At 43.5% G+C, this 12991-nt stretch overlaps 1 protein-coding gene and 1 pseudogene across 1 annotated transcript; both read right to left on the bottom strand.

Annotated features, from left to right (window-relative positions):
- Nucleotides 1-5787: 5787 nt before the first annotated feature.
- Nucleotides 5788-6781, bottom strand: LOC143400884 (olfactory receptor 7D4-like; annotated as a pseudogene).
- Nucleotides 6782-11200: 4419 nt separating this feature from the next.
- Nucleotides 11201-12157, bottom strand: LOC143400875 (olfactory receptor 7D4-like). Its single transcript, XM_076857838.2, has one exon. The coding sequence runs from the start codon at nucleotides 12155-12157 to the stop codon at nucleotides 11201-11203; it is 957 nt and encodes a 318-aa protein (XP_076713953.2).
- Between the last annotated feature and the right edge of the window lie 834 nt (nucleotides 12158-12991).

The raw sequence follows: 12991 nt of genomic DNA, 5'->3' as shown, positions 1-12991 counted from the left end.
CTCTTTTTCTATTTCCTGAAATAGCTTGAAAAGTATTGGTATTAGTTCCTCTTTAAAGGTTTTGTAAAACTCTGCTGTATACCCATCCGGTCCTGGGTTTTTCTTAGTTGGTAGTCTTTTGATGGTATCTTCTATTTCCTCAATTGATATTGGTCTGTTTAGGTTGTCAATATCTCCTGACTCAATCTGGGCAAATCATATGACTTAAGAAATTTATCGATGCCTTCACTATCTTCTATTTTATTGGAGTATAAGGATTCAAAATAGTTTCTGATAATCTTCTGTATTTCTGAAGTGTCTGTTGTGATATTGCCTTTTTCATCCCGTATGCTGGTAATTTGAGTTCTCTCTCTTCTTCTCTTCGTTAGCGTGGCTAAGGGTCTGTCGATTTTATTTATTTTTTCAAAGAACCAACTTTTAGTTTTGTCAATTTTTTCAATTGTTTCTTTCGTTTCGATTTCATTAATTTCAGCTCTGATTTTAATTATTTCTTGTCTTCTACTTCTTTTGCTGTTGTTTTGCTCTTCTTTTTCTAGGATTTTGAGTTGAAGTATTAGATCATTTATTTGTTGGTTTTTTCTTTTTCTAAGGAATGAACTCCAAGCAATAAATTTTCCTCTTAGAACTGCTTTCAATGTGTCCCATAGATTCCGATATGTTGTGTCTGTGTTTTCATTTATCTCTAAGAATTTTTTAATTTCCTCCTTGATGTCTTCTATAACCCATTGATCATTCGGTAACCTAGTGTTCATTCTCCAAGTGATGCATGATTTTTCCTTACTTCTTTTATCGTTAATTTTCAATTTCATTCCATTATGGTCAGATAAGATGCATGGTATTATCTCTACTCCTTTATATTGTCTAAGAGTTGCCCTGTGACATAATATATGTTCTATTTTTGAGAAGGATCCATGTGCTGCTGAGAAAAAAGTGTAACTGCTTGATGTTGGGTGGTATATTCTATATATGTCAATTAAGTCTAGGTTATTAATTGTGTTATTGAGCTCTATAGTTTCCTTATTCAACTTTTGTTTGGAAGATCTGTCCAGTGGTGAGAGAGGTGTGTTGAAGTCTCCCATGATTATTGTATGGTGGTCTATTAGACTCTTGAACTTAAGAAGAGTTTGTTTGATGAACATAGCTGCACCATTGTTTGGGGCATATATATTTATGATTGTTATGTCTTGTTGGTGTATGGTTCCCTTGAGAAGTATGTAGTGTCCCTCTTCATCCCTTTTGATTAACTTTGGCTTGAAATATATTTTATTTGATATGAGTATGGACACTCCTGCTTGTTTCCGAAGTCCATATGAGTGATATGATTTTTCCCAACCTTTCACCTTCAGTCTATGTATGTCTTTTCCTATCAAATGCGTCTCCTGAAGGCAGCATATTGTTGGGTCTTGTTTTGTGATCCATTCTACTAGCCTGTGTCTCTTAATTGGTGAGTTTAAGCCATTAACATTTAGGGTTATTATTGAGATATGGGTTGTTCTTCCAGCCATATTTGTTTATTTATGTTACTAAACATGGTTTGTTTTCCTCTTTGATTATTCCCCCCCCTTTACTGTACTACCTCCCACTGTTGGTTTTCATTGATATTTTCCATTTCCTCTTCCTGTAATATTTTGCCGAGGATGTTTTGAAGAGATGGTTTTCTAGCTGCAAATTCTTTTAACTTTTGTTTATCATGGAAGGTTTTAATTTCATCTTCCATCCTGAAGCTTAATTTCGCGGGATACACGATTCTTGATTGGAACCCATTTTCTTTCAGTGTTTGAAATATGTTATTCCAGGATCTTCTAGCTTTGAGAGTCTGTGTTGAAAGATCAGCTGTTATCCTGATTGGTTTACCCCTAAATGTAATCTGCTTCCTTTCTCTTGTAGCTTTTAAAATTCTCTCCTTATTCTGTATGTTGGGCATCTTCATTATAATGTGTCTAGGTGTGGATCTCTTATGATTTTGCACATTCGGCGTCCTGTAGGCTTCTAGGATTTGGGATTCTGTCTCGTTCTTCAAGTCTGGGAAGTTTTCTCGTATTATTTCGTTGAATAGATTGCTCATTCCTTTGATTTGGACCTCTATACCTTCCTGTATCCTAATGACTCTTAAGTTTGGTCTCTTTATGTTATCCCATATTTCTTGAATGTTCTGCTCATGGTTTCTTAACAGCTTTGCTGAGCTGTCTATGTTCTTCTCCAGTTGAAATACTTTGTCTTCATTGTCTGATGTTCTATCTTCTAAGTGTTCTACTCTGCTGGTAGTATTCTCAATTGAGTTTTTAAGTTGGTTTATTGTTTCCTGCATTTCCAGGATTTCTGTTTGTTTGTTTTTTATAACCTCTATCTCCCTGTATAATTGATCTTTTGCTTCTTGGATTTGTTTATGTAATTTATTGTCAAAGTGGTCGAAGTGGTGTTTCATTGTCTGATTTTGCTGTCTAATGTCTTCCTTGAGACTCCAGATCATCTGAAGCATGTATATCCTGAATTCTTTATCTGACATTCCATCTGCTGCAGATATTACCTCTTCTAAAGTTGAGTTGACCTGCATTGCTTGTGGTCCTTTCTTTCCTTGTCTTTTCATATTGATCGCGTTTCTTTCTGCTTGGTGAAACTGTTGTGTTATTGATTTTTCCCCCTATATATTTATATTGCTCTTGTATAGCTGCAAAGTCTCCCTCGCAGGCTTTGGCGGTGGTTCTGCCCCTCCTCCAATTGAGGCAATGTGCCTACCACGCCGGGAGGCCGCTGTGCCTGTACTTTCGATGGGCCTGTACTTTCGGTGGTCACAGGTCCGCCTACCTTGCAGGCGTGAGCAGCGGCTTTGCCCCTCCACTGGCCACTAGGCCTGTTCTGTCTGTCGGTTGCAGGTCTGTCTACCTAAAAGGCGCTGGTGGCGGCTCTGCCCCTCCCCCAACAGGGGCGATGTATCTGGCGGGCCACTGGGCCTGTTTTGTCAGTGGTCACGGTTCCGCCTACCTTGCACGTGCGTGGAGCAGCTGTGTCCCTCCGAGAGTTGCTGGGCCTAACCTGCCGGTGGGTGGCAAGTGCGCCTACCTTGCAGGCCCGGGGGTGGCTCTGCCGCTCCGCGGGTTGCTGGGCCTGATATGCTGGTGAGACGCAGGTTTGCCTACCTTGCAGGCGCCTGGCGGCTCTGCCCCTCCCCCAACCGGGGCGGGGCGATGTGTCTGGCCGTCCTCTGAGCCTGTTCTGTTGGTGGTCAGGGTACTGCCTACCTAGCAGGCTCGTGGGGCAGCTGTGCCCCTCCGCAGTTTGTTGGGCCTGACCTGCTGGTGTGTGGCAAGTGCGCCTACCTTGCAGGCCCGGGGGTCGCTCTGCTGCTCCGCGGTTGCTGGGCCTGATCTGTTGGTGAGTCGTAGGTCTGTGTAACTTGCAGGCGCCCGGCGGCTCTGCCCCTCCCCCAACTGGGGCAGGGCGATGTGTCTGGCCGGCCTCTGGGCCTGTTCTGTCGGTAGTCAGGGTTCTGCCTACCTAGCAGGCTCATGGTGCAGCTGTGCCCCTCCGCAGTTTGTTGGGCCTGACCTGCCGGTGGGTGGCAAGTGCGCCTATCTTGCATTCCCAGGGGTGGCTCTGCCGCTCCGCGGTTGCTGGGCCTTATCTGCTGGTGATTCGCAGATCTGCCTAACTTGCAGGCGCCCGGTGGCTCTGCCCCTCCCCCAACCGGGGCGGGGCGATGTGTCTGGCCGGCCTCTGGGCCTGTTCTGTCGGTGGTCAGGGTTCTGCCTACCTAGCAGGCTCGTGGGGCAGCTGTGCCCCTCCACAGTTTGTTGGGCCTGACCTGCCGGTGGGTGGCAAGTGCCCCTACCTTGCAGGCCCGGGGGTGGCTCTGCCGCTCCGCGGTTGCTGGGTCTGATCAGCTGGTGATTCGCAGGTCTGCCTAACTTGCAGGCGCCCGGCAGCTCTGCCCCTCCCCCAACCGGGGCGGGGCGATGTGTCTGGCCCACCGCTGGGCCTGTTCTGTAGATGGTCAGGGTTCTGCCTACCTAGCAGGCTCGTGGGGCAGCTGTGCCCCTCCGCAGTTTGTTGGGCCTGACCTGCCGGTGGGTGGCAAATGGACCTAGCTTGCAGGCCCAGGGGTGGCTCTGCTGCTCCGTGGTTGCTGGGCCTGATCTGCTGGTGATTCGCAGGTCTGCCTAACTTGCAGGCGCCCGGCAGCTCTGCCCCTCCCCCAACCGGGGCGGGGCGATGTGTCTGGCTGGCCTCTAGGCCTGCTCTGTCGGTGGTCAGGGTTCTGCCTACCTAGCAGGCTCGTGGGGCAGCTGTGCCCCTCCGCAGATTGTTGGGCCTGACCTGCCGGTGGGTGGCAAGTGCCCCTACCTTGCAGGCCCGGGGGTGGCTCCGCTGTTGCTGGGCCTGATCTGCTGGTGATTCGCAGGTCTGCGTAACTTGCAGGCGCCCGGCTGCTCAGCCCCTCCCCCAATCTGAGCAATGTGTCTGGCAGTCCACTGGGCCTGTTTTGTCAGTGGTCACAGTTCCGCCTACCTTGCACACGCGTGGAGCAGCTGTTTCATTAGTGCCTGGGCACACTCTCCTTGTTTGCCTCCCTCAGGCCCTAAGTTTGTAGAGCTTGGGGCTGAGAACCCCCAGCAAATTTGCTTACCTTCTGGTAGCCACGCCCCCGTATCTGATGCAAGAGACCTCAGTTGTCAGCACTGGTGGGAGCGGTAGCCGTGAGTCCCACGCCAAGGCGAGTCGGTGTAAGAGACCTCAGTTGTCAGCACTGGTGGGAGCGGTAGCTGGGAGTCCCGCGCCGCGCGGTTCCTGCCGGCTCCTGTGCCAGCGTCGCCACGGCTCCCACCGGCTCCCGCGCCGCTGCTGCGGCTCCCGCCGATTCCGGCTGGCTCCCGTGCCGCTGCCCCGGCTGCCGCCGGCTCCCTCGCCGCAGCCGCAGCTGCCGCTGGCTCCCGTGCCGCCCTCGGTCTGGCTATTGCGCTCACAGGAGAGCTGGGAGGGGCCCTTAAGTTTTCCCCGCTGATCTATAGCTGAAAGAGCTGTGATCAGTCAAAAAAAAAAAAAAAACAGAGATGATGACGTCAGCTCTCCAAGATGGTGGCCGCTGGCTTCCTCTGTGGTCTGACCGATGTGGAGAACCGAATTGGATGGCTTCCTTCCCCGTCTCAAGCCCAGAATTCAGCTCTGAGTACAGTATTTGCACAGCTGGCGGGAGCCTGCAGAATCCGTAGCGCTGTATCTTTGCATTGTTATCTTACCGTCGTCGTTTCCCAGCGAGCGCCGCAGACTCTGGCCGCGGGGTGTTTTGCTGCATACGCCGGGCCCAAGTCTCTTTCATTCAGAAACTCTGTGAAAGACAGAAAATATCTCAAATCTTTTCAGAATGAATAAAGTCACACAAGTCAAGTGACAACCACAGTTGTGAAATGATAATCATTTTCCTTTGACTGTTGTATGATTTCATACTAGATCCTTCAGGAAAAAGAAGAGGTTAAGCACTTTAAGGTCAAGAAGCTTCACATTCAAGAGGAAAATGTGGGGCATGAGTGTCGGCATGTGCCATGATAAGGGCTTTAAATATCAAATTAGAATGCTCAGGACAAAAACTTATCCAAGTAGAAGGCATCTTTAGATTAAGAACCCCATAGATTAAAGACATCTGGGGGGAGAAAACTTACAAAGGAGGTACTGATGAAGTGGTTGAGGAGAAACCAATACAAACTCTTATACAAGCAAAGACAAAGGTGTTTCTGGAATGGAAATAGGAAGAAGCGTGTTTTTCAGGGGAGAAAAGAGTCATGCTATGTAAACTCACAGCATTTGCCTCAGAGACCCAAGCATCCACCTAGTTCTGAGGTCAGTGGTCCCTCAAGGACCAAAGGCTACTCTGCTGAGGAGTCCCTAGGGCCCCCTTCACATCCTTGTTCCTCAGGCTGTAGATGAAGGGGTTCAGCATAGGGGTGACCACAGTGTACATCTCTGAAATGACTGTGCTCTTCTTGGAAGAATGGGTCACAGCAGAACTGAGGTAAACCCCAAGTGCCGTTCCATAGAACAAGGAGACCACACAGAGGTGGGACCCACAGGTGGAAAATGCCTTAGACTTGCCCACAGAGGAGGACATCTTCATTAAGGAGGAGACAATCTGAGAGTAGGAGAAGAGGATCCCAGTGACGGGAAACACGCAGAGGAGTGCTGTTGCTACAAGCAAGACGATGTTATTGATGAGGGTATCAGAACTGGCCACCTTGAGAACCTGTGCTAATTCACAGAAGAAATGTGGGATTTCAGTGCCTACAGAGAAGCTCAGCCTCTTCATCAGTAGAATGTGAAGCAGGGAACTGCAGAAGTTGATGAGCCAACACAGCAGCACCAGGAAGACACAGAAGTGAGAGTTCATGATGATCATGTAATTCAGGGGGTGGCAGATGGCCACAAAGCAGTCATAGGCCATCACGGTCAGTAGGAAATTATCCATTCCAGCAGAAAAATATGAAAAAATACACCTGAGTGAGGCACTCTGTGTAAGAGATGTCTTTCCTCTGTGCCTGGATGTTCACCAGCATCTTAGGGACCGTGGTGGAGGTGAAACAGATGTCCACAAAGGACAGGTTGGAGAGGAAGAAGTACATGGGGGTGTGGAGGTGGGAGTCACAGAAGATGGCCAGGATGATGAGCAGGTTCCAAGCACTGTGACCAGGTACATGGACAGGAAGAGGCCAAACAGGATGGGCTGCAGGTCTGGATCCTCTGACAGTCCCAGGAGGAGGAACTGTGATAGGACTGTGTGGTTCTCCACTTCCATGAAGCTGTCTATTCCCCTTGAGAAATCAACAAAAGTTAAAAACAAACAAGCAAAGTTAAAAAATTAATCAAATAAAAACACAAACAATATAACTGGATATCAAGTAATCCTCCCTTCACAATGTCACCCTCAGGTGGACGTTCTTTGGCATGTCTGATTCCTTCCCATAGTGATTCATGTGGCTAAATGGTAACTCACTTCACTTTTGCATGTCTATAACAATCCAGACTTCCTTTAATTTAGCAGAAATCTCTCATTTTACGTCTACTCACCTGTTTTAATTCCCTTTTTAAAATTTAAATACATGAGATAATTTTGTCTTTGACCCATCCAGAATATTTGAATAAATTTCATATTTTCCTTGATAATCCCCACATTTTCTTAATTGAAATAGCTCTAGAATAGTGATAAAGCATGAACTTAGAAGTAATAACAATCTTTACTCTATGACTTAGTAATTCCTAATGGTGTGATTGCTAAGTCACTACCTATTTTAAACTAAAGATACTGTTATTATTATTAATCATTATTATTATTATTATTATTAATTGTTTTTAAATTTAAAAATTTTTATTCAGTAGAATTCTGAATAAGTGATACCCATTGTTATTATTTTTATTATTCTACTTTATGATAATTGTTTTGGATAAGTAGGTCTCCCAACAAGCAGAATAGAGCTTGATCTACAAAATTCTTGAGTTCTTGAGTCGGGCTTCCTGGAGTAAATTTTTGCCTACCCATCTTATTATGTATGACCTTGATAAAATCATCTAAATTCTATTAGTTATGAATGCTTTATCTCTCCAGTAGTAGTAGTAAATATTTCCTATATGATAGGACCAATAAAGAAATGTAATGACATGATGATATAATTGTTCTATTGTGGTTCCTGAGACATTCAATGGACACTTAAATGTGAACTTCTACTCCTAACATCACTATATTTTTCCTGCATGGATATCATTTAGCAACATCCACTAAAGTCAGGCAGCCATCAGGATGAAATTACGATCATCATAAAGACAACAAATCTGCTGAGCACAGTGGCACACACCTGTCATGCCAGTGGCTCAGGCAGCTGAGGCAGGAGGATCACAGGTTCGAAGCCAGCCCCAGCAGTTTAGTAAGGCCCTGAGCAGCTTAGTAAGACCCTTCTCAAAATAAAAAATTAGAAGGGCTGGATGTGTGGCTCAGTGGTTAAGTGTCTCTGAAAAAAAATAAATTAATTAATTAGAATGCAAGAAAATTTTAAAAATAAAAATACACATCCCAAAAATATAATAGTTATTACCTTAGGATCACTGTACAGCATTCCTAATTAATGGAGATCCTCATGGCTCCTACTTTCAGAGAATGCCTGCCTGGTGAACTCTTCCAACGTGAGGAATAAGAATGTGGACCACATAGATAGGAGGAGAAAATAATACTGTAGCGCAATTGAACTCAAACACAATGCATGTGTGAGAGTGTTCTTGCTCTTTCTGCTCTTGGGTAGGTATGTTTTGTGATAAAATAGCTCAGGTAATGGCTAAAATTTTTTCAAGGTGCAGAGACTACAGCTTCAAGGAGTAGGTAAGTCTGGGACATCCCAGTATCCTGATTCTGGAGCAGAGCCCAGGATCCAGGTCCTCCCCATGCCCCCTCCTTGCTCCCCAGCCTCACTGTGACCCACCAGCTCTGAGGGATAAGGCTGATGCTTTCTCTTCTCCACCCTCTCTCCCAGGGAAGCCCACTTGGGTTTTCAAGGCGGCTGCATCTGAGAATCACAGGTGAAGGCCAACAGGGCCATGTTTAAGGTTTCTGTCCTCTCAAGTGTGGAATTCTCAGAGCTCCTAATTAACTAGATTGTTCTATTGTCTCTCCAGATCCAAATAATTCTGCTCCCATGGAGTATGAAGGAGAGAGCAGAATGGAAAATTTTAGTCAGTTTTATGTTTATCTATGCCCAATCAGTTAAGAAATATTTCCTCCAAGGGCAAACTCACTGATTTTGGTCAGGTTAGAAAGTCACAAGGTGTCCCCTAAGGAAGGAGGAATTTCTACAAGGACACAATCCTAGGAACTTCCTATGACATCTCCCTTAAATTGTCTTTGGAGATTGAATGGATCATTGGTGTCCACAATGTTATGAGTGGAAAGAATCCCATCCTTTCCTTTTTCTTAATTATTTTTGTAGTTTTTGAATTTCATAATTTTTAATGGACAGGATAGTGTTTATTGTGTATGACCTTCTGTTTAGAAGCATCACACACTGAAAAACTGTTAAATCTAAGAAATTATCATATACATTACCCCATATTGGTGTCATTTTGTGGTGAGTCATTTAGTATCCACTCCGAATTTTTCAAGAATAGAAATCATTAGCTAGAGTCACCACACGAGAGCAATTCTCTTGAAATTACTCTTCATGTCTAACTGGACTTTTGTCTCCTGTGACCAGTATTTCTCCCTCAACACCACCCCCAACTTCTCTAGTTTTCTACTGAAATCAAGTTTGTAAGATTCCATGAGTGAGTAGTGACCTACCTGTCCCTGGTTTATCTTTCTTAATATAATATTCTCCAGGTTCATCCACATTCTTCCCTTTCCCCATCCTTTCTTCATCCTCCTCAATTGGCATCATCTCCTCTACTGATCTTTCCTCTGTTTTGATGAAACTTTCTCTCCCTTTATTTTTAAGAAAAAAATATTGGCAACCTGATGTTATAACCTGAGATATTGTGGTGAATGTAAAATATGTCAGCCACTCTTAAAAACATTTTGGTGAGTTCTCAAAAATGAGACTATATAAATATCCCAGGATCCTGTCATCTCATTCCTAGGAATATTCTCCAAAGGATTGAAAAAATAATGGTTAAACAAATAAATGTACATGCGCGCTGATAACAGTATTATTTAAAACACGTAACAGATAAACATTACCCAAGTGTACACCAATGGGTGAATAACTGAGCACCTTCTGTATATACATATAGTGGAATATAACTCAGCCACAAGAAGAAAAGGCTTAAATTAACTTTAACCAGTGAAACAGTCCAAAAGGAGGAAGGAGGCAATTAGGGAGAAAAGACAGAAACCAAGAAAGGAAGGAAGAAAGAAGAAAGAAAGAAAACATCAGGAGTCAAAATGGACATATCATATCTGAGACTTCCTCTTGGCTATCACCATGAATCAAATGGCCAAACCCCATTCAAGGTATATTCCTTTATGTCAAAAATCCAATCAATGTTTTTATGAAAACTAAGGACACTGAAAGGTTAGAATCAATCTTAATTGCACAGTCTCTCCTGCTAAGAAATGAGGTGAATGAGAGGAAATATCTCAAAGAAATGTTTGCAAGAATAAATGAAGTTACATGTCTAAAAGCAACAAGCACAGTTTTTATATGGTAACCAATTTGCCATGATGCTGGTATAATTATCATTCCATTTCCACCAAGGAAAACAAGAACACAATCAAGTTAAGGTGAACAATATTAACATTCAAGAAGATAATTTTATTTATTTATTTATTTTTTAAATTTTTATTTTATTTTATTTTTTATTGGTTGTTCAAAACATTACAAAGCTCTTGACATATCATATTTCATACATTAGATTCAAGTGGGTTATGAACTCCCATTTTTAACCCAAATACAGATTGCAGAATCACATTGGTTACACATCCACATCCTTACATAATGCCCTATTAGTAACTGTTGTATTCTGCTACCTTTCCTGTCCTCTACTATCTATCGCCCCTCCCCTCCCCTCCCGTTTTCTCTCTCTACCCCATCTACTGTAATTCATTTCTCTCCTTTTTTTTTCCCATTCCCCTCACTTTATTTTAATAGACCCTTAATTGTGCATATTTAGTTGCTAAATGTGATGGATATTGCAGAAACATCAAATCAGGGTAATTAACATATACATCACAGCAAATATCCATTATTTTTTTGGCTAGAACATTGAATATCATTAAGAGGATAATTTTTGAGGAAATCATGTCAGCCTTGACACATTAAGTGCTTTAAACATCAAGTCAGGGCTGTGAAAAGAGGTACAAACCTGTAATTCCAGCTACACTAGTGGCTGACGCAGGAGGATTGCAAGTTTGAGGACTGCTACACCTTAGCAAGACCCTACCTCAAAATGAATAGTAAGAAGAGCTCAGGATGTAGCTCAGTGGTAGAAATTAGAAAGATGTGGAATAGTTGTAAGCAAACTCACCAAAAAATGAACTCTCAAGGATCATGTAAACAAAAGAAATATTTTAAAGGAATTTCTAAAGGAGTTGTTTAAGATAAACAAATAAAATACCATATACACAAAAGTCTTTCCCACTCTGGAAGGACTAGAGTGTGTGTTTTAGGGAGGACACTGAAAATCACATCATCTGACATGGGACACAAAATTTACCCTTAGTTCTGAGGATCTACGTTCAGAACTCAGTGATCCCACAAAGACAAGAGGCTGTTCTACTAAGGAGTCTCCTCAGGGCCCCCTTCACATCCTTGTTCCTCAGGCTGTAGATGAAGGGGTTCAGCATAGGGGTGACCACAGTGTACATTACTGAGGCAATGGAGCTTGATTGGGAAGACTGGGTCCCAGCAGAACTGAGGTAAACCCCAACTCCTGTTCCATAGAACAAGGAGACCACACAGAGGTGGGACCCACAGGTGGAAAAGGCTTTATACTTGCTCTCAATGGAGGACATCCTCATTAAGGAGGAGACAATCTGAGAGTAAGAGAAGAGGATCCCAGTCATAGGAAACACAACCAACAGGGCACCTGCCACATAGGTGAAGATGTTATTGATGAGGGCATCTGAGCCGGCCACCTTGAGAAGCTGAGCCAGTTCACAGAAGAAATGTGGGATTTCAGTGCCTGTGGAGAAAGTCAGTCGTTTCACCAGTAGAATCTGAATCAGGGCGATCCAGAACATGATGAGCCAACACATCAGAACCAGGAGGACACAGAGCCGGGGGTTCATGATGACTGTGTAGTTCAGAGGGTGGCATATGGCCACAAAGCGGTCAAAGGCCATCACAGTCAGTAAAAAATTATCCACTCCAAGAAAAATAATATAAAAGTACACTTGAGAGAGGCACTCTCGGTAGGAGATGTCTTTGCTGTGTGCCTGGATGTTCACCAGCATCTTGGGGATGGTGGTAGAAGTGAAACAGATTTCCACAAATGACAGGTTGGAGAGGAAGAAGTACATGGGGGTGTGGAGGTGGGAGTCAGAGCTGACTGCCAGGACAATGAGCAGGTTCCCAAGCACTGTGACCAGGTACATGGACAAGAACAGTCCAAACAGGGTGGACTGCAGGTCTGGGTCCTCTGAGAGACCCAGGAGGAGGAAGTAGGATAGGGCTGTGTGGTTCTCTGCTTTCATGTAGCTAGTGTATCTTCTGAGTAAAAGAGGAGGGGGAAAGCAACATTCAAAGACCGCAGGTACGTACCACTTTACAATATTATTCTTGGATGGACGTTCTTTACCCTGCCCAGTTCTGCCCATGATTGTGATTGATGGAACAAGTGGTACCCCATTTCTAAGTTAAACTGTATAATTGTTCTGCCTTTACTCAATTTAGCAGAGAACTCTCTTACATCATACACTCATTCATTTTTAGCTCTACTCTTTGAATTAATCAACATAAGTAATTTTCTTCTGCAATAAGACTCAAACAAAATAAGTGAAGACATTTCAGATCATTGCCTTAATTATCCCATGCTGTTCATTCTATTATCTCCATAATATGGATTGAACATGGATTTTCAGATCCACTCTTATTATATGGCTTGAAACTTCCTAGGAATGTGAGTTGGTTCTCAGTACCTTATTTATCTTCTTTTTAAATATATGATTATCATCACTTCTTTGATTGTGGAATGCAAAAATGCCTTTTTTCATGGTACAATTTCAATGAATCAAAGTTGTGACTTATATAATCATTACTGATTATTATTACAATCCTCCTCTAGGATAAACACTTTGGATATATGACCCCCAACAAGGTATAGAAGAGTTGTGATTTAGAAATTGGCTTCTTGAGGGCTGGGGTTGTGGCTCAGTGTCAGAGCACTTGCCTCGCACCTGTGAGGCACCAGGTTCAATCCTCATCACTACATAAAAAATGAATAAACAAAATAAAGATATTTCATCCATCTATAGCTAAAAATTATTTTTTAATAAAAATGACTTCTTGATTCAAACACCTTGGAAAAG

Source organism: Callospermophilus lateralis, chromosome 1, assembly GCF_048772815.1.
Source record: "Callospermophilus lateralis isolate mCalLat2 chromosome 1, mCalLat2.hap1, whole genome shotgun sequence".
In the NCBI taxonomy this organism is placed as follows: domain Eukaryota; kingdom Metazoa; phylum Chordata; class Mammalia; order Rodentia; family Sciuridae; genus Callospermophilus; species Callospermophilus lateralis.
Note: the sequence above shows the minus strand (reverse complement) of the source record. Positions and strands in the feature narration are given on the sequence as shown.